The sequence below is a fragment of the Muscardinus avellanarius genome, assembly GCF_963383645.1.
Source record: "Muscardinus avellanarius genome assembly, chromosome: 11".
NCBI classification, from domain to species: Eukaryota; Metazoa; Chordata; class Mammalia; order Rodentia; family Gliridae; genus Muscardinus; species Muscardinus avellanarius.
In genome coordinates, this window is record NC_137797.1 from 10,903,630 (window position 1) to 10,930,937 (window position 27,308).

The 27,308-nt window shown below is 58.2% G+C and overlaps 2 protein-coding genes across 2 annotated transcripts; one reads left to right on the forward strand and one right to left on the reverse strand.

Moving 5' to 3' along the window:
* Positions 1-2,590: 2,590 nt before the first annotated feature.
* SOX10 (SRY-box transcription factor 10) lies at positions 2,591-9,923 on the forward strand (the record flags this gene model as incomplete). The annotated part of the gene is made up of 3 exons (XM_080706651.1): positions 2,591-3,012; positions 6,871-7,139; positions 9,220-9,923. The coding sequence occupies 3 exons, from the start codon at positions 2,591-2,593 to the stop codon at positions 9,921-9,923; spliced, it is 1,395 nt and encodes a 464-aa protein (XP_080562777.1).
* Positions 9,924-14,373: 4,450 nt separating this feature from the next.
* POLR2F (RNA polymerase II, I and III subunit F) lies at positions 14,374-26,865 on the reverse strand (the record flags this gene model as incomplete). Its single annotated transcript, XM_080705228.1, has 5 exons — positions 14,374-14,464; positions 14,672-14,743; positions 20,980-21,110; positions 25,145-25,214; positions 26,846-26,865. 5 exons carry the CDS (start codon positions 26,863-26,865, stop codon positions 14,374-14,376), a joined length of 384 nt encoding a protein of 127 aa, XP_080561354.1.
* Between the last annotated feature and the right edge of the window lie 443 nt (positions 26,866-27,308).

Sequence of the window (27,308 nt, forward strand, 5' to 3'; positions counted from 1 at the left end):
CCACAGACCAGCTCGCAGCTACTCCCACCCCTTCCTGACAGCTGGGCCGAGGCGGGTGGGGGGCAGGGAGCTGGAGAGGGGAGCGCCTGGGAGACCCCCACATCCAGCGTGCTAACCCCACGCCTTCTTCCTCCAAAGCGCCCCTCCCTGCCCCAGGGGTCTCAGCCCAGTCACTGCAGGGAGCAGGCAGGTCCTACCTATGAGAGGAGGGACCAAGGAATGGAGGGGTGAGCGGGGACCCACCGGGATTGAGATGCCAGGCAGGCAGGCAGCAGCGGGCGCTGGAGACCGCTGCCGGACAGCCGGGACGTGGCTGGCTGGATGCTCGGCCCTTGGTCCCTCCGTCCATCCAGGGCGGCTCCTCTCCGGGCAGTTCTGAGGCCGGGCGGGCGCTGTTAAAAAGCTTTTTATGTGTGTGTGTGTTAATCACATGATTGCCGTTCACCTGTATTTCGAACAAAGACAGCTCACTGTTTCAAGGCCCCGAACAAGAGTCTGGGCACAGGGAAGAGAAGGGAGGCGGGGTGGGGGGGAGGGTTGGCAGCGCCGGGGGTGGCGTCGAGGAAAACTGGGGGGAGATTGTCCAAGGCCAGCAAGCGAGAGAAAGAGAAAACCCTTATCAAACTCCTAATTCACTGGGCTCTGAGGCCCCAGACACACTGGCCCGATTGTCTGGCTGGTTGTGTGTACGCGAGCATGTGTGTGTGTGTGTGTGTGTGTGTGTGTGTGTGTGTGTTCCAATGTCCGCCACCCCCCCCAACATGCCTTTGCCTCGTGTGACTACCTCATTGTGTCCCGTTACCCACCCCCCACCCGGGGCCTTCTCAAGCATAAGGCCTTGCCTCCCCAGACACCCCATTCCAGACCCACTCCAGACAGGACCCCCTTGGGGTGGGCCTGGGCCTCGCCCAGTGGCGAGGAATTGGGACCCACCCATGGCCAGCCAGCCAGCTCAGCCCAGGCTCCTCCGCCTGCCCCTCCACGTGCACCCCACCTCTGTCTGGAGTGGGGCGCCTTCATTGACTTGGGAGGAGAGACCTGGGAAAGAAGAGAGGAAAGGGAGTCATGGGCAGGAAGATCCAGGAGGAGAGCAGGGAGGGGAGCCAGGACCTGGCAGCCTCTGGGGGGGGGGCACCCAGGACTGAGACTCCCCCACCCTCTCCCAAGATAGATGATCCCAATGTGAGGAAACTGCACATTGGGTCCTAGAATATAGGATCCCAGAAGGCCTCTGAACCTGCTTGAAGGGGAACCAGCCCATCACCTCAGCCACCTGTGCCTTGGGTCAGCCCAGCCTTGAGCAAGGTATCTGCCCCAGGCTGGGGTGCCCACTCCCCTGCCTTGCCAGGTTGGGCCTGAACACTCTCTCACGCCCTCTCTCTCACTGCACAGGTCGACCGAGGGTGGCAGGGTAGGGGGAGGAGTGAGTCTGGCTGGCAGCAGGGCCTGGCACGCAGTAGGCACTCAATACGATTTCTCAAACGAAGTGACACCGGCCTGTCACCCTCGCAGGTCCACGAGACGTTCCCGGCCTTCTTTACCTCTCTCCCCGGCCGTTGCCAGCTCCCCACTCCACCGCCAAGGCAGAGATCGGGGTCCCAGCTGGGTCTGATTTTCCTCCCAGCAACAGGTTCTGACCCTGACACCTGCATCTCTCCCTCCCCTAGTTGGCCTCCCCCTCCAACCTGCCGGCCCCAACCCAAGCCCAAACCCAAGCTGCACCAGAGGACGAGGGCCTGCGCGGGCGCCCAGCAGGGCTGGGGGGGTCTGGGCAGGGTGGAGGAGCCCTGGGTGTTGGGGATGAAGGAGAGCGAGGCTGGAGGCTCCACCTTCTGCCCTTCCCTCCCTCCTCTCCCCCTCCCCCTCCCCTCCTTCCTTCCCCAGCCCTCCGCAGCGGCTCAGTCTCAGTCAGTCTCGGGCTGTCGGGCCAGGGTGGTTGGTGGTGAGGATTCAGGCTCTGTCCTTAGGAGGCAGTGGCCCGAGGCCCAGGGTCCTCCAGCCCCTCCCTCCCGGCCCGCCGGCGTCACCCCCAGCCCCGAGCTGGACCGCTCACCTTGGGATACGGTTTTCCACTTCCTCAGGACGAGCCCCAGGCTGGAGGAGAGGTCGGAGGAGGTGAGTGCGAGCCAGCCGGGGCTGCAGGCCCGCCGTTCGCTGGGGCTGACACCTTTGCGGCGCGCCCCCCACCCAGCTCCTCCGCACCCGTCGGGGCGGACCGAAGGGAAGACGGAAGGAAAGAGAGGAAAGGTGGGGAATCCCAGGGGCCGGGATTAGAGCAGCAGAAATAGTTTTTCTTCCTTTCCATCAACAAACCTCCACCTCAAAGGAGTTATTTTTTTTAATTACCCCCCCCTCCACCAAGAGACGGTTGGGGCCGGGTGGGCAGGAGGGAGGCGGGACCTCCACCTGCGGCGGGCGGGCGGGCGGGCGGAGCGCAGAGCGGCGGGAGGGCCGCCACCTCGGGGCCGGGGTCCCGCGCCGCCCTCCATCGCGCCCTGTTTCCGTCCAGGTGGGCGTTGGGCTCTTTTCGAGGACCCCGGCGGCGGGCCCGGGGGAGGCGGCCGAGGCGGCGGCGGCGGCCGGGGCGGACATGGCCGAGGAGCAGGACCTGTCGGAGGTGGAGCTGAGCCCCGTGGGCTCCGAGGAGCCGCGCTGCCTGTCCCCGGGCGGCGCGCCCTCGCTGGGGCCCGACGGCGGCGGCGGCTCGGGCCTGAGAGCCAGCCCCGGGCCCGGGGAGCTGGGCGCCGTCAAGAAGGAGCAGGACGGCGAGGCGGACGACGACAAGTTCCCCGTGTGCATCCGCGAGGCGGTCAGCCAGGTGCTCAGCGGCTACGACTGGACGCTGGTGCCCATGCCCGTGCGCGTCAACGGCGCCAGCAAGAGCAAGCCGCACGTCAAGCGGCCCATGAACGCCTTCATGGTGTGGGCGCAGGCGGCGCGCAGGAAGCTGGCCGACCAGTACCCGCACCTGCACAACGCCGAGCTCAGCAAGACCCTGGGCAAGCTCTGGAGGTGAGCGCCCGCCGCCCGCGGCTCGGTGGGTGCGGGCCTCCTGCCCGCACGACGGGCCCCCGCCGCGCTGGAGGACCAGGCGTGGGGCCGTGCCCGCACGTCTGCCTCGGCCTCCCTACCATGGGCGCCCTGAACCCAGATCTCCGGAGTTCTGGGCTGGGTCTCCCCACCCAGGGCGGCGGGCGGGAAGGCGCCCCCTCGCGGTTGGAATTCTTCCGGTGGTGGGCAGAGGGCCCCTGGGGCTGACCCCAGGTTCACGCGGGGGGCTGTGTGGGACCGCTTGAGAAGGAACCAAAGGCCTGGCGGAATTTGCTGGGGAACTGAGGCAGCCAGCTGGAGAACTGGGGGAGGGTCCGGTAAGAGGATCAGAAGAGTCTTGGAAAGTGCGAGGTGGTCCTGCAGCGGCTCTTCCTGGCCCCGCTGTTCTCCGGGACCTTCCCCGCTCCTCCCTCCCTTGGGCCCAGGGTCTCTTTATGGCTCAGGAAGGGACACACAGAACAGGGCCTCCCTTCCACGCTGTCCCAGAACCACAAGCCCGTGCGTCTCTACTTTCCTTCCTCTCCCAGTCCGGCGCCATCTTCCCTCTTAGGGCCGCACCCAAAATTGAACAACCTCTCTCCCCGCCCCCAGCCTCCGTGCTGGGGCTGAGCACCCTGGCCAGTACGAAACCCTTTCCTGTTGAGGGTCCCTAGAGTCCCAGGCTTCCTGGGACCATGCCAGACCCCTGGAGGAGCCATTCCCCCAGGGAAGAAGTCCCCAACCCTTGACTCAGGGGCTCACACCATTGGGGTGTGTGGAGCAGGGGGGTCCCCCACCCCAGGCGCCTCAGGGCCACTATCAAAGAGAACAGGGCCCCAGTAGATGCCATCCTGCAGGGGTGGTCACCTGATCCTCCACTAGGCTGCCCCTGAGATGGCCCAGAAAGGCACCCCAAAGGTCACACAGCAGATGGTGGCAGAGCCAGGCCAGGCCCTGGGTCTCCTGGCCGTTCATCGGAGCTGCCCCTGTGGCTTCTCTCGGGGTCTTTGGGAGATGCTGAGGGTGGGGCAGAGAAGAGAGCAGGAGCAGGCCGCATCTAGGCTGGAGGAGGCCTGGGTCTGTCTCTTCCCTCCCTTTCGCCAGCCCAGGAGATAGAAGTTGGGTCTAGAGGCCAAAGACAGAATGGTGGGAAGGAGCAGAAGGCTCCCCAAGACCAAGAGACCTGCACCCAGCTCCGGCCCGGTCTGGCCACATGTGTGCTGAAAGCCTGGTTGCCTGCCCCCGGCCCTCTGAGCCCTCCGCCCCCTGCTTACCCCAGGCCATGTGGCCCCAGAATCTAGCTCTGCCCAAGAGCAGAGGCCGCAGCTAGCTCCTTGGCCCGGGGTACATCCAGACCCCGTGGGGCTCCGCCCAGGCCTGGGCCTCTGAGGCGAGGGGACAGAGGTAGACAGGACACACTGGCCCTGGAGACCACACACGAAGAGCCCAGCCCACTGAGACAGACAAGAGGGTAAGAGGGGCCCTCCACTGTCCCTGACCCAGCCCCACCCCAGAACCGTGGCCTGGGCCCCTTCATGGGCACTTGCTCCTGGCCGCCACTCAGGCTGTGCCCGCGGGCCCCAGGGCAGGGCAGTCAGGGAGCAGGCCCTGCCGGCTGACCCGGTCCCAGGGTGGGGTGCCAAGACATCAGCAAGGACTCAAGGCTGCCCAACCGGCAGCAGCTACCTGGGGCCTGGGTCTTGAGGAGCCCTGGGATGTGAGCGGAGCTGCCAGTCACTATAAGGGCTTCTCCTGACCACCCCCCCCAGACCCTGCCAAGCTCAGACTCCTAAGACATCAGGAATGGGGAGGGTGGAGTAGACAGAACTGGAAGGAGACGTTCTAAAACTGACCCTAGAAAGCCAGGCGACTGGGCAGCACCGCGCATGGGTTGGGGTCGGTGCATCTGCACACAGGCCCACAGGCGGTGTGCGAGCCTTGCCGGGCAGTAACCTCGGACATCCCTGGGGAGGGGCGGGCAGATGCTGACCCCTCAATCCACACCAAGCCACTCAGAAAGGAGTTGCCCACTGGAGCGACCCCCATGTGGTGGGGGCTCAGCAGGCCTCTCCTGCCCCCCAGGCCTGACAGGAGGGCAGATGCAGCAGCCAGTGCCCCTAGGACCCCCAGTGGGGTTACCAGTTTGGGTGGAGATCAGCCGTTCTCTTCCTTTCCCATCCCAAACCCTGGAGACCTTGGAGAAAGAGGGCTGATGAAGACACACATTAGGAGCTTGTTGGGGGCGACGTGGGGGTGGCCATGTCAGCCTGGCCAGGCACCTTGAGGCTGGGGTCAGGGGGTGGGGTGGGTTTGGGGCTATGGGAGCGGCTGAACCCAGCTGGGTGGGGTTAGCTGCTGAGGCGGGTGGGGTGAGACTGAGTTTGGGGCTGGGGCCTTGCTGACATTTCTGTTGGGGTTACATATGGTACCACTGAGACCCGATACTGGAATCTTCTCTCCTTTCTGGCCTGTGCAGCCCCCTCCACACCCCCTGCCATAGTCTTGCCAATGCTTGCCAGCTGAGCAGAGCACCCAGGCAAAGGCTGAGGTAGGAGATGCCACCAGCCACCCCAGGAGCCCCTGTGCAGGGCCCACTGCAGCCCTGGGCACGGTTCTCCCAGGGCAGGTGCCAGCATCCCACCCTGGCTCCCAGCCCTACTCTGGGTCTCCATCCAGCCCGAAGGTGGGCACTGACCCCGGTAGGCTCTTGCTCAGCCAGAGGGTCCCTTGGAGACAGCTGAGCGGGGGTAGGGGCCTGCAGGGAGGCTAAGCTGCTGAGGAATGCCCTGCCGGCTAGGAGGTGCCTGGTATGACTGCCCCCTCCCAGCCCAGGGAGCAGGGCTCAGCCTTCTGCTGCTGGGGAAAGACAGCACCCACTGGGCCTGAGGGGTGGGCAGCTGGAGAGAGAGAGGCCACCAAGCTGAGGGCCAGGGCCGCTCCCACAAAGACCACCGGGCTCTCAGTCCCTAATGTTGGGCATTCTGTGAATCTGTGTGCTTCCCCTCCCCCCTCGTCCAGGTACTCGGTTCTGCTTTCCCTGCCCTGAGCCCTCACAGCCCTCCACCCCCCATCCCTGCTGGAGTCGGGCAGGCACCGCCTTCAGGGCTTCCTCCCTCCCTGGGCTGGGCTGGGGACTGTCCAGGTCTGGGAGGGGACTTGAGCTTCCTCTGCCCTTTGCCACCTGCTGGACAGGGTCCCCCTGAGAGAGTGTCCCTGAAATTAAAGGGACTCACAACCCGTCCCACCATGTTGGAATTCACCAAATCAGTACTGCAGAGTCGAGGGGCCACCCCGAGGTCCTCCCGTCCAGCCCACCTCAAGCAGCATTGAATCGCCTCTCTCAAGGGGCCTCCCTGCCCCGGCCCCGCTCGCCGCTTCGCCTATTATTTTGGGTGATCCCGTGCCCCAGTGAAGTAGGTACGGGCATCCTCCCTTTATAGGTGAAGAAACTGGCTCAGAGAGTAACTTGCTCAAGGTCTCACACACAGCTAGCAAGTAGCAGAGGCTGGGCTCCTCCCCCGCCCCAGGGAGCTCACCCCCTAACCAGGCAGCTCGGTCCACTTGCAGAGGGCTCTGGTGCTAAGACGGCTTCCCTTCCCTTGAACTGACATTGAACCTTGTAACCTCCGTGCCTACCTCTAACCCCAGCCTCGGGTGACTCCTCTTGCCCTCCAGACTCCCAGAGATCCGGGCTCCGAGATCTCGGTCCTGGGAGACAACTGTTCTGTGGCCTGGCATCATCCAGTCTGTGGGCACAGGGCGCGGCCCCCCGCCAGGCCTTGCCCTCCAGGGCAGCTAGCCGAGGGTGCTCCGGCACTCATGGAGCTCTGCCCCCCCCAGGCTGCTGAACGAGAGTGACAAGCGCCCCTTCATCGAGGAGGCGGAGAGGCTCCGAATGCAGCACAAGAGGGACCACCCCGACTACAAGTACCAGCCCCGGAGGCGGAAGAACGGGAAGGCCGCGCAGGGGGAGGCCGAGGGCCCGGGCGGGGAGGCCGAGCAAGGAGGGGCCGCCGCCATCCAGGCCCACTACAAGAGCGCCCACCTGGACCACCGGCACCCGGAGGAGGGCTCCCCCATGTCGGATGGGAACCCTGAGCACCCCTCAGGTCAGTGCTGGGCTGGGAGCGGCTGGGGAACTGATGGCAGAGCTGGGGCTGGGGAGGCTGGGCAGAGAGACAAGAGGCCGGTGGCAGCACCCCTGGGGCTCCCCAGCACCCCTGGGCTCTGGGAAGGGCTTCAGGCAGGGCGCTTGCCCCAGCTGGAATGGAGGGCTGGGGGAGGAGGCGGAGCAGGGTGGCGCTGGCCAGGGTGGATGGAGGGGCAGTTCTGCTGGGCAGAGAGCCAGTTAAGGCAGCCATGGAGGCTGGGGGTGAGAAGCGGCCGCAGCACTTACGCAGGGAGGGGGCGCAGGGTGCTTTTGAGGGGGAGATCAGACGAAGGGTAAATACGTTGCCTCTTTCCCACCTGCTCCAGTGGAGGAGACAGCGTGTGATGTTGAGCACGTGACTGGATGGGCCAGACATGTGACATCTGGTTTCATTCTTATCGGTGATGATAAGGCTGGCATTATTCACTGAGCACCTACTATGCGCGGGCACCAGGCTAATTGCCTCCCCTGTGCTCGCTCATTCAGCCCACACATCAGCCCCCCACAGTACGGCAGGGCTCCCAGCTGCCGGGCTCAGGTCCCAGCTGCGCGGCAGCTAACTCAGCTTATGATAGGGGAAGGAAGGGAGAGTAACCGGCCACCCACGGCTGCGTCACTGCATTCCTGATGGACAAAAAGGCCACACTTGGACCTGGTGCCCAGGAAGTGCTCAGGGAGCACAGCCCCATCCTCAGAAGACACACAGTCCTATGTGTCAGGCACTGGCGGGGACACCAGAGATGCCACCACGAGATGGGTGCCTCGGGGGCCCACAGCCTAGAGGGAAGGGCCAGGACGAAAGCAAGTGATTTGCACATGGGAAAAAACCAGGTACAGAAGCCTCTTGATATGCCGAGGCGGCAGCCCCCAGCGACGGCCAGCCGGCCCTCCATCCATCCAGTCAGGTCCAAAAATATCCAGCTGCCCCGACTGTAGTCAGGAGGCAGGAGCAGCTTCTAGGCTGCTTGGCCCCCTGGCCATTTTATTGATAAGGAAACTGCTGAAGCCTGGGGTTTCCCCAGCCACACAGTAAGTGGCAGAGCCGGGATTCAAGCCAGCAGGTCTCTCAAAATCCAGAGCCCTCGCCAGTGCAGGACACAGCACTGCCTCCCGTCCTGTCCTCAAGGAGCTCCTGGTCTCATAAAACCACGGGCATGTCTCTCTCCAATAGGGATGCCCTGCTCCACCATCTCTACACACACACACACATACACACACACACACACACACACACACACACACACACACTCAGGCACAAGCACCACATGAGACCCTGGACCACGTACAGGACCACGTACATGACACCACCGCAGAATGAACCACAGGTGTAGCCTTTTTCTCACCACACCCTCTTCCCTGATGAGACTTCCTCCTCTGGTCCCCCAGTCCAACCTCAGCGCCTCCCCCTATAGGCACAGGGGGGCCTCTGATCTCTCCCAGACTGCGAGCTTTGGACGCGGTTCTGTTGATATCGCCCAGTGCCCGCTCCGTGCCGGGCACTCAGCAGCGCCCCTGAGTGTTTGCTGTGGCAGGTGTGTGGACGAGATGGTGAACAGGCAAAGGAGCAGGGAGGAGAGGCAGCAAGGGCCAGCGTGGGACGGAGCTGGCCGTGGCCAACGGGGCTGGGCAGCAGGCAGGCAGAGAGCCACAAGGAGACTGTCCAGAGTGGAGGGGGAGGCTGGCATAGGTCGAGGGGCAGGCGGGCGGCACAGGCAGAGCAGAGGGCCATGGGCCAGAATCACGGGGTCAGCCACTGAGGAACCGCAGCGCGGCGGGGGAGCCAGCTTCAGCCATCGTGGGAGGGACTTACCAACAGGAAAGGCTTCTCAGAGCCATGCAGACCTCTCCAGGAGGACCCATCCCTAAGATGGGAGAACCTTATCAACAGCTAGCGGCCAGTCCGTAGATCCAAAAGGCCACCGTGCTGATAAAACTTGTAAACCTCACCAGGTCAGCCTCGGAGGCATCCGCTGCCCGCAGGTGCCACCCGCCTCTGACCTGCGTCCCTTCCTCTTCTCTCCTGTCTCCCTCCCACCCAGGCCAGAGCCATGGCCCACCCACCCCTCCAACCACCCCAAAGACAGAGCTGCAGTCGGGCAAGGCAGACCCCAAGCGGGATGGGCGCTCCATGGGGGAGGGCGGGAAGCCTCACATCGACTTCGGCAACGTGGACATCGGTGAGATCAGCCACGAGGTAATGTCCAACATGGAGACCTTCGACGTGGCTGAGTTGGACCAATACCTGCCGCCCAACGGGCACCCAGGCCACGTGGGGAGCTACTCGGCGGCGGGCTACGGGCTGGGCAGCGCCCTGGCCGTGGCCAGTGGACACTCCGCTTGGATCTCCAAGCCGCCAGGCGTGGCTCTACCCACGGTCTCGCCACCTGGCGTGGATGCCAAAGCCCAGGTGAAGACAGAGACCGCAGGCCCCCAGGGACCCCCACACTACACAGACCAGCCGTCCACCTCACAGATTGCCTACACCTCCCTCAGCCTGCCCCACTACGGCTCCGCCTTCCCCTCCATTTCCCGCCCCCAGTTTGACTACTCCGACCATCAGCCCTCAGGACCCTATTATGGCCATTCGGGCCAGGCTTCTGGCCTCTACTCAGCCTTCTCCTACATGGGACCCTCTCAGCGGCCCCTCTACACGGCCATCTCTGACCCCAGCCCCTCAGGGCCCCAGTCCCACAGCCCCACACACTGGGAGCAGCCGGTATATACGACCCTGTCCCGGCCTTAAAGTGGGCCCTGTCTCCACAGCCCCGCCCAGCCCAGCCCCCCCAGGCCCGGGCCCCTTCCCCAGCCCTGCACCCCTTCCTCACCCGTCTCAGGCTGGAGGCAGCGGAGGCTGATGGGAGAGGGAAGGCTCCTGCCCTGATGACCCGCCCGCCCCCCAGGTTCCCGAGGCACAGCCCAGGCTGAGAGGCTGGGCAGAGGAGACTGCTTGCTGCCCCCAGACAGAAGGGCGAGGCTGCACCTCCCCCAGAAATGACCCTCTATCCCTGGGCTGAGGGCCCACTCGGCCCCTTGGGGAGGGAGGAAGTGTCCAGGGTTGGACAGCCAGGGTGGCATCTGAGAGCGGGCCACCCAGGGACCCGCACCAGGGCTCGGAGCTGGCTCTGTGTGTCCCTCGGGCCCAGGGTGGCACAGCCTCGGGGGCAGCTCGGTGCGGGTGTTCATCCTTCAGTGCCCCTCCCCTTCTGAAAGTGGGAGGGGATTGGCGCAGAGCCCCCACCTCCGATTCTGTGCCAATAACTCATCCTTTGCCCAATGGAGGAGCACCCGAAGCCCTCCAGACCTCGAGGTCTACCCCGGGGGAGGGGCAGGGGCTCCAGGGCGATTCAGAGACAATTCACCGGCCTTCCCCCGGCTCCTGGCTGGCTCCCTCATCCCTCACCCACCATCAGTGCCACCTCCCTGGACTTGAGGGTTAGAGCTGTGCCCAAACTCAAACTCTTGGCTCCAGGAGGAGACGCCGGCCAGCACCGGCTGCTGGTAGTAGGCTGAAGACACTAAAACCCTGCCATGTAACCCCACCCTGCCTCTCGCCCTCCGCCTCCCAGTGGTATCTGAATAAAGTACGTAGCTGTATCTGCCCCTACTCTCCTGCTCAGCAGCCCCGCAGTCCACATGTAACGCAGTCCCCTTATTTATCTCAGTAGCCCCTCGCCCCGCTCCCCTCCTAGCTACTCCAGCCCCTATTAACTCTGCATTAAATGTTCCAAGTAATAAAATTAAAGGTTCCGGTTACCAGCCTGGTGGGCCTGACCTGGCCTCTTTCTTGGTCTCCTGTCCCTGTGCTTCCTCAAAGGCTTTCTGGAAGTAGCTAGAGAGAATCCAAGGGTGTGTCTCCCTGAAGGAAGTGGGGGGCCGTTAGGGTTAGGGGGTGTGTATGGGGACTAAAGCCTGGGAGAGGAGCCCGGCCCCTCCCTGCGGGGGTACTCGTGGGGCCCCAGCAGCCCCGCAGAGAACCCAAGGGAGCTGGATGGAGTCTGGCTCCTTCTTGGCAGCAATCAGTTCTGGTCCCTTAGTCTCTGTAGACTGCCGCTACACCTTCCGCCTCAGCAGCGCGCGTGCGCACACGCACACACACAGCAGCCCACCTAGGCTGAAGCAGGTGTGCAGTCTTGCCCTTCAGTGCTCGTCCCCTCAAAGCTCAGTCCTCAGCCGGGCGTGGTGGCGCACGCTTGTAATCCCCGCGCTTGGGAGGCTGAGACAGGAGGATCGCATGGGTTCGAAGCCAGCCTCAGCTACTCAGTGAGGCTGTCGGCAACTTAGTGAGACCCTGTTTCCAAATAAAATATAAAATATAAAAAAAAGGTCTGGGAGTATAGCCTGGAGGTAGAAAGCCTCTGGATTCCACCCCCAGTACTACCAAAAAAAAAAAAAAAAGCCGGGCGTGGTGGCGCACGCTTGTAATCCCCGCGCTTGGGAGGCTGAGACAGGAGGATCGCACGGGTTCGAAGCCAGCCTCAGCTACTTAGTGAGGCTCTCAGCAACTTAGTGAGACCCTCTTTCCAAATAAAATATAAAAAAGGTCTGAGAAAAGCCTCTGGGTCCCACCCCACCACCACCACCAAACAAAACAAAACAAAACAAAACTCAGTCCTCAGCAGAGGCCAGGATGCGCCCCAGGGGCGGGACACATCTCCAGCCCTTGCTCTGCTGATGGCACTGGACGCTCGCAGGACAGCAAGGGCTTTACTGTTTTATGTCACGGTGACCCTCTGCTTCTCCACCGCCCCTCCAGGCTTGCAGGCTCTACTTGTGCTTCAGACTTGGAGCCTTAAGTCTTTACTGCTCCAAACTGAGCCCTCCCTTCCACCTGCGGCCCCCAGCTGCGCCTCCTGGTCAGGACCCAATGGGAGGGCGGTACGAGAGCTAGCCCGGTCCTCCCAGGTTGACCGGACCCTCGCCGCTGGAAGCTCTTCCTCAACTGCTGCCCATCCCCTCCAAACATCACAAATTGTATATAATGTGTCTCTAGTGTTCTGTTGCAGAAGACGCAGGTGACCTCCAAGCAGCCGCACCTGGCTGGATCTGACCCACTTCCCCACGACCTTCTCAGCACACGCTCGCCTTCCGAGCCTGTGTCTCTGAAACTGGATGTCCTCACTTACCTCGCTAACAGAGGTCAAAGTGAAGAGACGCCCTGCGCACACGCTCGGTGCCTCTCCCCGCTCGTTCTCTAAGCACTGTGAAGCTCTCCTTACACGGCCCTGAAGTGCACTCCCCCCCAAAGCTGTCTGGAGACGCCCAATGTCTTCCTAAGATCAAGACTCACCGTGTGGCATCCCCTAGACCTAACGGGCCAGCACAAAGTGCTTTGGCAACACTGACTAGGAAAGCCTGGCTGGGGCGAGGTGTGGCTCCAGCAGAGCACTTCCCAGGCGGGCAAGCCGTCGTCCCAGCGCAGGAGGGAGGGAAGGAGGGAAACCTCTGCGGGCTCCAGGCTTATATGATGAGTGCTCCTGGGTGTAATAACCTACTCAGGAGCTTTGCTAGACATCAGTCAGTACTAAGCTACACGCTCACTCTGTTAAGGCAGGACATGTGGCGGTTTCTGGTACACTCACTGCTCCTACCCCGGGGTGAGGCCCTGTGGACACAGCTGGCAGGGCAGGGGAGGGGCGTGTCCAGAAGCTAAACCCCAAACTCTGCACCCCATGAGACTGGCTGGGAAATCACCAGGAGTGTGGGAGGGGACGCGGCCCCCGGGAGGTCAGACCTGGGCCGCAGGGTCCCTTAGGCCACAGGTTCTGGATGTGTTTGGGTGTGATAGTCCCTCTGCTGTGGAGAGGAGGAGCCAGGTGTTTCTGGGAAAGACTGATGAGACTATGCCCAAACCCCTATGAAAATACAGAGCAAGAGTCCTGCCAGGGGCCTCCCGTTCAAGAAAAGCCAAACCAGGGCTGGTCAGCCGAGTGAGGGGCTCCTAGGGGCAGACCGGGAGGAGGGACAAGAGAAAAGGCTCCTTTCCCCCACTTCCTTACACCCTATCCCCTAAGGGTTAACCCTCCTCCCCCGCCCAGACCCCATCTCCCTTTAATCACATCTGATACTGAGAGCCCAGCAGGGAACAAAGAGAGCATTTAGAGAAATGGGGCCGAGAAAGTGACCCCGCACTCTGGGGCGGCTGCCTGGGTGCCTGCACAAAGGCGGCATTTCAGAGCTGAAATTTCAGCACCCAGCTTGATTAAAGGATTCCACAGGCTCGCAGGAGGGTGGCAGGGGTGCGAAGTCCGCCCTCCCCGACTTAACCCTTCCCCAGGGCGCAAGCACCCCTCCCGCTCCCCTGGCCCTCTTCCTTCCTGCCCTGGCCTGGCGCACCTCTCAGGTTAGGCAGGCCAGGCTCCTCCTCTTCCTAGAAGGAAGGGGCTGGCAGTGGCGGAGGCCAGGTTGGCACTGGGGGAGCCAGCCTTTCCTTCCACCTCGCTGGAGTCTCTTAACACCGCCTCCCCGCCCTGTCCTGGGAAGGGGGCGGGGCCCACGTGCGGGCCAGCTGGGGAGGAGAGAAGCCCCAGGCACTGGAGGCAGAGGAGCAGCTCCAGCTGTGGCCGACACAGGCTCCCGAGGGAGAGGGCTCCTGCCGGGGCTGGCAAGGAAAGGGCTCGGGTGTGGGTGTGGCGGCCAGCAGTGGGCCGAGAGGGCAGTGTGGCAGCGGCCTGAGAGGGGGCCAGTGGGCCAGGATGAGCAGGTGCCGGGCTGCTCCAGCTGCGCCTGGCCCACTGCAGTGGGTGGGAGATCAACCCAACCCCAGCTTCCTGCTGGGGCGCTGCTCCTGAAAGGGGATCCGAGCCCTTGATAAGAGCTCCAGGCAGGTCCTCAGGAAACAATGGGTGGCTTGATGAGACCTGCTCTGTGATACTCCTGAGAAGGGAGAAGCCCCTGCAGCCAGTCCCCACTGGAGAGGAAATTGGGGGTTTCCATGGCAACCAGCTCCCTGGGCACAAAGACGGGTCTGTCTGCTGGGAAGGCAGCTGAGGTGTCCCGCAGCAGCCTTTGACTGGAGGGAGATGGAGGGAGGGACCGAGGCATCCTCAGGGGCCAAGGGCCCTGGTGCTTCTTAAAGAGCCGACAGTCATGGGGCCGCAGCAATCGGGAAGACGCGGGTGGACGGCGGTGGGCAGGGCGGGAAAGTTTATTATGTACACGTATGAAGTGGGGCGAGGCCAGGAAGATGCGGCTGCTCAGTCGGTGATGATGAGCTCATCGACCCCCCAGTCTTCATAGCTCCCGTCGGGCAGGTAGCGGCGGATGATGATAGGGATCTTTCGGGCCCTGTGACGGGCGAGAAGTCACAGTGCGTGAGGGAGGGTATCCCCGGCAGAAGGAACAGACTGCAGAGGTCAGAGCCTCATCAATCCCCTCCAGGCCGCCCCCTCAGTGGGCTGACTCCCACGGAACAAGCGCCAACTTCCCCAGCCAGCCAGGAAGCCCAAGAGATGCCCGCCAGGCCCCGGAGGGAAACACAACCTGGTGACTTACTTGAGCTCCTTCATGGCGATGAGCAGAGGGTCCGTCTCCCCCTCCAGCTCCACCATCACGGGAGCGCACATCCTATAGGCACAGGACAGGTGTTGAGACAGACAGAGAACAGCGGGAGGGGTGCAGCGTCCTGGTCCTCACCTAGCAAGGTCACCTGCTAGGCGGGCAGGTCTGGTGGGCAGCGTACAGGGCACGGCCAGACACCTGCCCGGCCGGGCCTGGTGGCCCTCCTGTAGGCCCAGTATTTGGGAGGCTGAGCCAGGAGGACCGCAGGTTCAAGGACAGCCTCAGCAATGTAGAAGACACTTAGCAACCTCGAGAGACCTGGTTTCTAAGCAAAAAATAAAGAAATAAAAGGGACTGGGAGTGTGGCTTAGAGATAGAATACCCTTATTTCAAGCGCCAGTACCAGAAAAATAGAAACCTGCCCCACTGAGGGTAGAGTAGGAGCCAGAAGACTGGATTAAAATTATGCAAATTAATTATTTTCTTTCTTTTTTCTTTTTTTGCAGTACCAGGGATTGAACTCAGGGGCATTCTACTTCCAAGCTACACTCCCAGGCCTATTTTTCATTCTTTATTTTGAAACAGGGTCTCACTAAGTTGCTAAGGGCCTCACTAAGTAGCTGAAGCTGGCTGAGAACCTGCGATCAGCCTCCCAAGTACTGGGATTAGAAGTGCGCGCCACGACACCTGGCTCTATTTCCTTATTATTTATTGCAGCACTGGGGATTGAACCCAGGGACGCTCTACCACCAAACTATATCCCCAGCGATACTTTCTTATTTTTTTACTTTTGCCGGACTAGGGATTAATCCCAGGGGCATTCTAGCTCCAAGCTACACCCTCAGTCCTATGTTTTATTCTATTTGTTTATTTATTTATTTATTTATTTATTTATTTATTTATTTTTGTGGTACTGGGGTTCCTGGAAGCCCTTCTACCTGCGGGCTACACTCCCAGAGCTATTTTATATTTTTGAAACAGGGTCTCTTAAGCCAGCACGGCTGGCTTCGAACCTGCTCGATCCTCCTGTCTCCGCCTCCCAAGCGCGGGGATTACAAGCGTGCGCCACCACGCCCGGCTATTCTTTATTTTTGAAACAGGGTCTCACTGAGTTGCGGAGGACCTAAGTAGCTGAGGCTGGCCGTGAACCTGCGATCCTCCTGTCTCAGCCTCCCAGGACTAGGATTACAGACACAGACCACCACACCTGGCCATCCCCAGCAATTCTTACTTTTGAGACAAGGTCTCACTCAGTTGCTCAGACTGGCCTTGAATTTGTGATCTTCCTATCTCAAACCCCCAAGCAGACGAAATTACAGGCCTGTGCCATCACACCGAGCAAATTTAAAAGGTTCAAGGACAAGCCACTTAAGCTCTCTCCAAATTTCAGTATCCCCATTTGAAAATGAAAAAAATAATCCCTGCCTTGCACTGATAATGATGCTAAAATATTAATGGCTGCTGGGCATGGCTGAACACACTTGGGAGGCTGAGATAGGAGGACTGCAGATTTGAGGCCAGCCCCAGCAACTTAGCAAGACCTTGTTTAAAAACAAAAACAAAAGCCAGGCACGGTGGAGCACATCTCTAATCCCAGTGCTGGGAGGCTGAGACGGGAGGATCGCAGGTTGGACGACAGTCTCAGCAAGCAGCGAGACTGTCATCAACCTAGTGAGACCCTGTTGCAAAACTTAAAATAGGGCTGAGGATCCAGCTCAGGTAGAATGCCCCTGGGTTCAACCCCAACACCACACACACACACACACACACACACACACACACACACACTCTCTCCCTCAAATCAGTGCTGAGTGTATTTGGCCATCCCCTGGAATCAGGGCCTCTGGAGGTGACGCAGTGACGAGCTGGCCGTGGCGCTGCACGCCTGTGAGCCCAGCCCTTGGGAGGCTGGGACAGGAAGACAGCAGGTTCCAGCCTCCGGAGTTTAGCCAGACCCTCAGCAACTTAGCGAGACCCATTTCAAAATAAAAAAATGAAGTAGGCTATGGGCATCGCTCAGAGATACAGGATGCTCCTGGGCTCACTCCTGGGTACCAAAACAAACAAGAGGAAGAGGCCTGAGCTAGCACACTTACTCTGCCTCAGCGGGCGAGGCCCTGCACACGACGCTGCAGCGGGAAGACCAACCCTCAGCAGAGTGTGGGCCGGACTCGTGCAATCCCAGCCCCTAGAACCGGGCGCCAGCTGACCGGCCTCGGGGTTCCCTTACAGCCACAGGAAACGCACACGGTACCTGGCCACGCACGTTATTTCTGTTCTGAGCCCGCCTCCCCTCGCCACAAGCTTGGGTGAGACTCAAACGTCCCTGCTCTGGAAGTCACCTCCCGCATCTTCAACGCCCGACTCAGCCTGCCTGTGCTTCTCTTGGCACCGAGCTCACTGGATCACTGCTCACGGCCAACCAGGCGCTGCTGATGGCCCAGGACCACAGTGACCCTCCACGGTGGGGGGGCACAGGAGAGGCTCCAAACAGGAAACAAAAAGATGCTGGCTGTAGGCTGCTACCTCCTCCAGGAAGCCGCCCTCGATTAGTACAGCTCGAGTTTACATAGAGATCCAGGATTACTAGAAAAGCAGGGGAAAGATACAGGTTCCGGGGTCCTCCTCCGACCTCTGAACAGACTCTGGTGAAGGGCCTGAGACTCCGCACTGGCAGAGCTGTCCAGTGAGAACACACTCGCTGACTGCCTTACTGGCTGCTCTGATCTCTGCAGCTTCCAAAAGGCCAAATATTCCCGACATAGAGACCCGGGTCTAACTTTCCCTATATCCTCTCTTAATACGTGTGAAGCCAGATGTGGTGGTCCATGCCTGTAATCCCAGCAACTTGGGAGGCTGAGGCAGGAGGACCGCGACTCTGATGCCAGCCTCGGCAACTTGGTGAAACTCTGCCTCGAAAATAAAATAAAAAGAGCTGGGCATAGTGGTATACACCTGTAATCCCAGTACTTAGAATGCTGAGACAGGGGGATCACAGGTTCAAGACCAACCTCAGCTATTTAGCAAGACTCAACAACCTGGCAAGACCCTGTTTCAAAACAAACAAAAGTTAAAAAGAACCGGGGGTGGGGGTGTGTGTGGATAAGAGACAGAAGGCCTCTGGGTTCAATCCCCAGTGCCAATAAATAAATAAATAAATAAATAGGCCAGGTGTGGTAGCACATGCTTGTAATCCCAGTACTTGGGAGGTTGAGACAGGAGGATTGCGCAGGTTTTCGGCCAGCCTCAGCTACTTACTGAGGCCCCCTCAACTTAGCGAGGCCCTGTTTCAAAATAAAGGGAAAAAAAATAGAACTGGGGGTACAGCTAGGAGGTAGAATGCCTCTGGGTGCTCAGTCCTCAGTACCACAAAAAAGTGTGTGTGTATAAATACGGGACTGATGACGTAGCTCAGTGGCGGGCGCCCGGGCCCCTGGATTCAGTTCTCAGTATAGAAATAAGTAAACAGAGTAGATGTGGCTCCGTGGTGAAGCCCCCAGTCTCACACACACACACACACACACACACACACACACACACACACACACACACACACACTTTAAATGCGCCCAGGACCGGGAGTATAGCACAGTGGGTGAGCATGTGCTTGGCATATATAAGGTCCTGGGTTGGATCCCAACACCAAAAGTGAATAAATGCCCCCAAGATATAAAACTTTTTAAAATGTGGCAAAATACGTATACTGACCTGCTCTTGCCCTCTTCCTCTCCGGACATAATTGAGCCAGGGTGGGGGCACACACCTGTCATCCCTGGACTGGAGGCTGAGACAGGCGCATCACAGGCCCATGGCAGCCCCAGCAACTTAATGAGGACCTCCACAGCTATGTGAGACCGTTTCAAAATAAAGCAAGTAAGAGCCAGGCGCTCTTATCAAGGCCTGCCGTGTGAAACCTCTCACACCACAGCCTCCGTTAGGAAGCGGATGTCACAACATCAGCCACCAGGTGGTGCTAGTGAGCCGGGCGGAAACTTCATGCGAAAGCTATGGAGCCCCTCGGGGCGCGGTCCTAAGCCAAGATCCAGCCCGGCTGTCCAAAGCTCACACCAGGCGGAGCCACCAGGCAGCGCTGTGCCGCCCAACAGGAAGGAGCCACAGACTATTCTGGGCTGGACCACACCTTGCTCTCCAAGAAAAACAAGACACCGGGCCTTGGCAGTGGGCTGGGTGTCAGCCCCCAGGCCTGCAGGCGCTCTCCACTGCCCACCAGATGACTGCCAAGCTGACCTGTCACCCCAGGCACTAGTGACATGTGTTCTAGCTAATTCCACACCATACCCCACACCCACCTGCCTCCTCGGGGACATCCTGGTATTGCTTCTGACCTCCAGGATATCCACCTCCCTCTATCTGTCGTCATGGGAACTCTAACTCCTTCATGAGGGCCCGCTCTCCTTTCTGGTACCCTTTGTAAAGCACTACCCACGTCTGCCTTGGGTTCTGGGTAACTGTGCACAGGCCCACCTCTCCCAAGAGAAAATACCTGCAGGACAAAGAGTACATCTTTAACCACCTTCATACCCCCAACAGCGTCAGCACAGTCTCAGTGTTGAAAGACATATAAGCAGGCTATTTGACTGCAAAATGACTTAGAAATTACTAACAGTGGCTGAGCCATATTTAGCCTAGACGAGCACGCCCTGGACTCCACGATGAGGAAGATGCATCCGTCCTGCCCCTCACAGTCACTACGTGGCTCCGGAGCCCTTGAAATATGGCCATTGTGAGGCTCTGGGTTCAATCTCCAGCACCAAGAAAGGGAGAGGGGGTAGTGCCAGGCATGGTGGCACATGCCTGTAATCCCAGTACTTGGGAGGCTGAGACAGGAGGACTGCAGGTTTGAGGCTGGCCTTAGCAACCTAATGAGGCCCTCAGCAACCTAGTGAGACTGTTTCAAAATTTAAAAATAAGCTGGACATGGTGGCGCACACTTGTAATCCCAGCATTTGGGAGGCTGAGACAGGAAGATCGCAGTTTACGGCCAACCTCAACTACTTAGGCCCTTTGCAACTCAGTGAGACCCGGTTTCAAAATAAAGAATAAAAAATAGGGCTCGGGGTATAACTCGAAGGTAGAATGCCCCTGGGTTCAACCCCTAGTACCGCAAAAAAAAAAAAAAAAAAAAAAAAAAAAAAACCTCGAAGGGCTGGTACATGCCTATATAATCCTAGTACTTAGGAGGCTGAGACAGGAGGATTACAGGTTTGAGGACAGCCTCAGCAAGTAGAGAGACTCTCATCAACCTAGCGATACCCTGTTTCAAAATAAAAATTTACAAAATAGAGCTGGTGGGGGGGCAGAGCTCAAATGTAGACTGTCCCTGGGTTTACTCCCCTGTAACTGCCTCAAGAAGAAAACAAAGAACATCCCTAGTGAGATAGGAACTTAGCTTTTAATTTTACTTTACTGTGTGTGTGTGTGTGTGTGTTACTAGGGATTGAACCCAGGGACATACTCTCTCTGAGCTATACTCACAGCCCTATTTTATATTATTTATTTATTTATTTATTTATTTATTTTTGTGGTACTGGGGTTCCTGGAAGCCCTTGTACCTCGGGCTACACTCCCAGACCTATTTTATGCTTTTTTATTTTTGGAAACAGGGTCTCCTAAGCCAGCGCGCACGGCTGGCTTCGAACCTGCGCGATCCTCCTGTCTCTGCCTCCCAAGCGCGGGGATTACAAGCACGCGCCACCACACCCGGCCACAGCCCTATTTTATTTTTTATTTTGAAACAGGGTCCCACTAAGTTGCAAAGGGCCTCACTAAGTTGCTGAGGCCGGCTGTGCACCTGGGATCCTCCTGTCTCAGCCTCCCAAGTACGGAGACTGCAAGCATGCACCACCATGCCTGGCTTTATTTTATTTTGAATAGCTACGTTAGCAGGGCATGGTGGTGCACGCCTATAATCCCAGTACTTGGATGGCTGAGAGAGGAAAATTGCAGGTTTGAGACCAGCCTCAGCAACTCAACAAGACCCTGTTTCAAAACCAAAAAGTTCAAAAGGGTTGGGGTTCAGCTCGGAGGCAGCGCCCCTGGACACGCCAGCTGCTTAACCGTCCTGCACACTGTGCGCTTCTCAGCCACTTCTCACGACCTCCCCTACGTCTCCTACTCCATCCCAGGCTCTCCAGGGCCAGAGCTTGGCGCAAAGCTGGCACAGGGACAGCAGCACCCTGCTCAGAACCTGAGGGCAGGGTCCTCCTCCGGGCGGGGTGGGGGGTCACTGACTTGGGGACTCACTGCGGCCTGACGAGAAGACCGCGCGCGCACACACTCACGCGATCTGCAGCGCACGGGTGCCCAGCACACGGGCCCGCTCGTACTTGGTCATGTACGGGGTGGTGATCCGCTTCTGGTTGGCCTGCGGTCGCTCCCCAGAGGGGAGGATCTCCACGTTCTCCTGGCCCTCCTGGACACCAAAATGAAAAAGGGAGAGCCTCAGGGTGCATGTTGGGGGCAGGGGAAGGGTGTGAGGACAGGACAACCACCGCTACTAATGCTCACTGGATGCCCGGGACCACACGGCTGCGAACACCGCAGGTAACCCCACCGTCACCTTAGGAGGCAGGAGCTAAACTCTTCCAAGAGCTTTCGAAGGTCAGCTAACTTGGCCAAAATCTCAGACCTGGTAATAGGGAGGAATCATGATCGGGATCCCAGAGCCAGCTGCCTCATCCAGGGGAGAGAGGAGCAGAAAGCCTGGAGCTGGGGCAGGCCCAGAACTGGCCCTGTGCAACGTCCATGAGCAAACCTAAGCTGAAACCAGGCAAGAGCACCCCATCTTTCAGATATGGTAACTGAGCCAAAGAGTAAAGCAGCCAGAAAAGTCGGGGTGAAGGCAGGACGCGCCACGTTCACACACTGAAGGACTACTCATGGAGCGTGCGTCCTGCGCCAGACATTGCGATAAGCGCTGAGCCAGAAGGCGAGGAGTTGACACGAAAGAAGCTGTGACCTAGAGAGGAAGACAAAAGAGAAAACAGAACGGCAGGTGCGACAAGGACACCGCACCCGCCGCGGCTCGGACAGCGAGGACGGCAGCGCAGGGGCCAGGAAGGCCGCCCGGAACAAAGACCTGAGCGGATCTGGAAGGATGCGGAGGAGCAGCCATGCCACCAGAGAAGGGAAGGGCGCTCCAGGCAAGCCGGAGAGGAGCGCGGAGGAGGAAGACTAGACCTGGGCTTCGATCCCAGCAACAAACACCCCCCCGCCCAAACAGAAACACATGACAGCAAGAAGCGTTAAGACTACAGAGGGAGCAGGCGGCCAGATCATAAAGGACTTAGTATGTCTTCCTTTCGCTTATTCTGAGATGGGAAGCCACTGGTCAGAGTTGGTTTTTTTTCTTCTTTTTTTTTTTTTTGTGATACAGGGAGTGGAACCCAGGGGCTTTTCTACCTCAGGGCTATACTTTTTTTTTTTTTTTTTTTTTTGCGGGTCTGGGGATGGAACCCAGGGGCATTTGACCTCCAAGCTACACCCTCTGCCCAGTTTTTTATTCTTTGTTTTGAAACAGGGTGTCACTGAGTTGCAGAGGGTCTCACTAAGTAGCTGAGGCTGTCAGCAAACAGCGAGGCTCCCAAATGCTGGGATTACAAGCGTGCGCCACCACGCCCAGCCTCTGGGGTATATTTTTAGGCCTATTTTATACTTTATTTGGAAACAGGGTCTCACTGAGTAGCTGAGACTGGCTTCAAACCTGTGCAATCCTCCTGTCACAGCCTCCCAAGCACTGGTATTACAAGTGTGTGCCACCACACACAGCGTAGTCAGAGTTCTAAGCAGAGAAGAGGTACAATTTGACCTATTTTATTTCATTGGTACTGAGAATGGAACCCAGGGGCATTCTGCCTCCAAGCCATACCTGAGCCTAATTTTATTTTTATTTGGAAACAGGATCTCACTAGGTTGATAAGAATCTCACTACTTGCTGACGCTGTCCTTGAACCTGCAATCCTCTTGTCTCAACCTCCCAAGAACTGTGATCACAAGCATATGCGCCACCAGGCCCAACTTATTTACTTTTTGGTACTGGAGGTTAAGCCAGAGACATTCTTCCTCCAGGCTACACCCTCAGCCCTATTTAATTTTTTGGGGGGGAGGAACAGTGAGAGCCTCACTAAGTTGCTGAGGCTGGCTCACATCCGCCATCCTCCCGTCTCAGCCACCCAAGTATGTGCGCCACCATGCCCGGCCTTAACACAAGATTTAAAAGGATCACTCAGTGTACTCTGTTAAGAATAGGCTGTAGAGCCAAAATCAAAAGCAGAGCTAGCCGGGCGTGGTGGCGCACGCTTGTAATCCCCCCGCTTGGGAGGCGGAAACAGGAGGATCGCACAGGTTCGGAGGCAGCCTCGCTGGCTTAAGAGACCCCGTTTCCAAATAAAAATAATATAAAATAGGTCTGGGAGTGTAGCCCGGAGGTAGCAGGGTTTCCAGGAACCCCAGTACCACCAAAAACAAAAAAACAAAAAAACAAAAAACATTGTGAGCCCTAGGCAAGCCCAGCAGCAACAACTCACCACACAGGGGTCACGAACATGGAGTGGCACAGAGGGGCGGGGGCAGCAGAGAGCAGAGAGCAGAGGTGAGCGAGACGGGGCAGACAAGCCGCCCACGATTTCTGCCAGATGCGGGTGAAAAGCAGAGCGTGCTCAGCCAGGCCGAGCATTAGTAGAGAACCAGGAGGTGAGGAATCACATCCAGGAGACGGGACCAAAAGGGCAGAGACAGAAGCAGGCATGATGACACATGCCGAAGTCCCAGTACTCGGGAAGCTGAGTCAAGAGGATTGCAGGCTCAAGGCTTGCTACAAAGAGAGCTGGGCATGGTGGCCCACGCCTGTAATCCCAGCATCTCAGTTCGTGGCCAGCCTTAGCTACTTAGTGAGGCCCTTTGCAACTTAATGAAACCCTGTTTCAAAATAAAGAATCAAAAATAGGGCTGGGGGTGTAGCCCGGAGGTACAATGCCCCTGGGTTCAACCCCCAGTACCAAAAAAATAAAAATAAATAAATAAAAATAGGCCGGGCGTGGTGGCACATGCTTGTAATCCCCACGCTTGGGAGGCAGAGACAGGAGGATCGCGCAGGTTCGAAGCCAGCCACGCGCGCTGGCTTAGGAGACTCTGTTTCCAAATAAAAAAAATGTAAAAATAGGTCTGGGAGTGTAGCCCGGAGGAAGAAGGGCTTCCAGGAACCCCAGTACCACCAAAAAAATAAATAAATAAATAAATAAATAAATAAATAAATAAATAAATATAGGGCTGAAGCAGGGCATGGTGACGCAAGCTTGTAATCCCAGGATTTGGGAGGCTGAGACAGAAAGATGGTGGTTCATGGACAGCCTCAGCAATTTAGTAAGGCCCTTTGTAACTCAGTGATACCCTGTTTCAAAATAAAGAATAATAGGGTCGGGGGGTGTCTCGGAGGTAGAATGCCCCTGGTTCCATTCTTGGTACCACACACACAAAAAAGGCTGGAGGTGTAGCTCAGAGGTAGAATGCCTCTGGGTTCCATCCCCGGTACAGTAAAAAAAAAAAAAAAAAAAAAAAAAAGAAGAAGAAAAGAAAGAAAAAAACCCACTTTCTCAGCCACCATCCATCCCACTAAAATATCTCTTCATCCATCTCTCATCACTCACTCTCCGGCACCCATACCTGAGCCATGGACATTCCTAATTGGTCCCTTCCACTCTTGTCTCTGTCTATCTCCAATTCACCCCTTCTTCTTGGGGCTGGTATGCACTTTCTTTTCCTTTCTTTCTTTTTCTTCTTCTTCTTTTTTTTTTTTTTTTTTTTTTTTTTTTTTGGTACTGGGGATTGAACCCAGGGCATTCCGTCTCTGAGCTATACTTCCAGCCCTATCTTGTATTCTTTATTTTGAAACAGGGCCTAAGTTGTAGGGCCTCACCGGGAACCTGTGATCCTCCTGTCAGCCTCCCAAGTACTGGGATTACAAGCGTGCGCCACCACGCCCGGCCAGAATGCACTTCCTAAAAAGGAAATTAGCTAATGCCACTCCCCTGCTCAAAACGTATCGGTGGCTTCGCATGGCCTTCAGGTGACAAAAGCCTGCCTGACGTGGGCCCTGCTTCCCTTCGCAGCGTTCCCCTACGTCGTTCCCCCATGGTCCCTATCCAGCCCCACCAGGCAGAGCACCTGGCAGATAATAAACATTCAACATCTTCGCCAAATCAATGAAGACAATGTTCTGCCTATCACCACAAGGACTGCTTCAGAAAGCCATGGGGTTTGGACCAAGTGAACAAAAGCCTTCAGGTCCACCCCACGAGGCAGCTCTGCTATCCAGGACTCTTGACACTCTAACTGCGATGTTTACAGTGGAGTCCTGGGCCGCAGAGAGAAGGCAGAAACGTTCAGGTAGCTATCGTGTGCTTTGCGCTGTGACAGCCCAACTGCAGGCGCCGAGGGCTGAATACTGACCTCCTCGGCGTTCTCCAAGTCGTCCAGTCCTTCATCCTCCTCCACATCATCGAAGTCATCGCCATCAAAACTGAACAAGAAGAGACTGGTTATTCAGGGCGCCACTTTCTAGAACCACAGAGGCAGAGAGAGGACTGTGTCTCGGCTGGTATGTAGGAGGCACCTGATAAACGTCTAGCTAATGATCGAATCAAAATGTGTTCCTCTTTACTCCCTTACTCTTACCTTAGCCATCCTTGTTTTCTACTTTACTACTTCTATTGGCTTAAACATGTCATTATTTCCCTAGCTTAGACAAAATCGTACATCAATCCCGGGTGGTCTAGTTCAGCAGTAGAGTGATCGTGTAGCATGCACAAGGCTGGTTCAATCCCCAGAACCTAAAAATCCCATCATATTCCTCTCAAATCCCATGCTCCCTTTTGGAGCAAGCTCTATCAAAGAGCTCACTGCCACAAATTTCTCGCTTCCCAGTTGGACCTAATCTCACTCCAGTAAGACTTTCATCTCCACAGCTCCATCAAAAGCTTTGTTTTCAAGTTCATTGATGGTCTCTCCACTGCTAAATCCAAAGGGCCATTTCTCATTCTCATTCAGCTTCATCTATCAGCGGGCTGACTAGGCCCTCCCCTCCTGCTTCCCCAGCTCTCTGCCCTCGTTTCGATGACACCTTACTATCCCCGTGGTCCTCCACCTCACTGCGGGTTCCATCTTGGCCTCTGCTGGATTCTCTTCCTCCCCAACCACTAGTGCTCTAACACTCAGTCGCAAGTGGTCTCACTTTTTTTATTTTTCTTCTGGTACCGGGGATGGAATTCAGGGGCATCCTACCTCCAAACTACACCCCCAGCCCTATTTTTAATTCTAGGTTTTTGTTTTTTGGTTTTGGTGGTACTGGGGTTCCTGGGAACCCTTCTATGTCCGGGCTACACTCCCAGACCTATTTTTATACTTTTTAAATTTGGAGACAGGGTCTCTTAAGCCAGCGTGGCTGGCTTCGAACCTGCGCGATCCTCCTGTCTCCGCCTCCCAAGCGCGGGGATTACAAGTGTGCGCCACCACGCCGGCTAGCTTCTCATCTTCTCTACTGGTACTCACGCCCCTGGCATCCCTCCTGTTCTTGGTTTTGACTAACATGCTGAGGACCAGCTGTATTTTTATCTTCAGAACAGATCTCTCCTCCGACCCCATGTACCCAATCCATCGGGAAGTCCTTTTGACTCCACCTTTAAGTTATATCCAGAATTCAAAGCTACTTACCACCTCTACCATCACCCTCGTCCTCACCCCTGCCTCCTTCAGCCTGGATTACCAACGCCCTCCCAGACCTTTATCTCCGGGGAAGCCACGCCACACCATCCTCTGGATTACAACCTACTCCACAACTACGTAAGCTCCCATGACTCCGTATAACCTGCTTACGGGCCCGTCCCCTCTTCATAAAGTGAGCGCCTGGAGAGCAGGGGTTACACCGACTTTACCTCGACACACTGATTCCCACTGCACGACACAGAGCCTGGCTCAGAGGGAAGCCTGCGGAAAGGCACCTTTTCACTGACCCACTCTGAACCCTGGGGCCTGGGTCTGGCTGTGCACATGCCCCGGGCCCCCCAGTGTCCTCCCCCAGCTACCCCTCGGGGCCGGGCTCCTCAGCCGCCGCCGTCCCGGGCTCCCGCAAGGGCCACCCGCTCCCGCACTCACTTGTCTTCGTTGTCTGACATGACGCCGTTGGCGGCAGCTACGGGACTCTGCGACCCAGGACCGCGGACAGCCCGGCAAACCGCGCGCCACCACCCCGCGCAGCGCCTCGCGCCTCCCGCGCATGCGCCGTGACCCGGCGGCAGCCACTTCCGGGAAGCTGGCCGGAGGAGCGAGGGCGCATGCGCCGAGCACGCGTTGCCATGGTAGCCAGAGCCGCGGCCTTCCGCGGGATTTCTGCGGGGCTTCGGCTCCTGTGCCGCTGTCTTCCCGAGCCCACCAGCCGCTTTGGGCGGAGGGGCCGCCAGCCGGGGCTCTGGTCTCAGGGTGAGCCTTCGCGGCTGGGGTGTCGCGGTATCGCCCGAAGGGGACCGTTCTGACCTCGGCTTTCTGAACGCCGTCTCCTCCCCAGGGGACCTGCCTGCCTGAAGCAGCGGAGGTCAGGGTCCGAGCGTCGGGCGCTGTC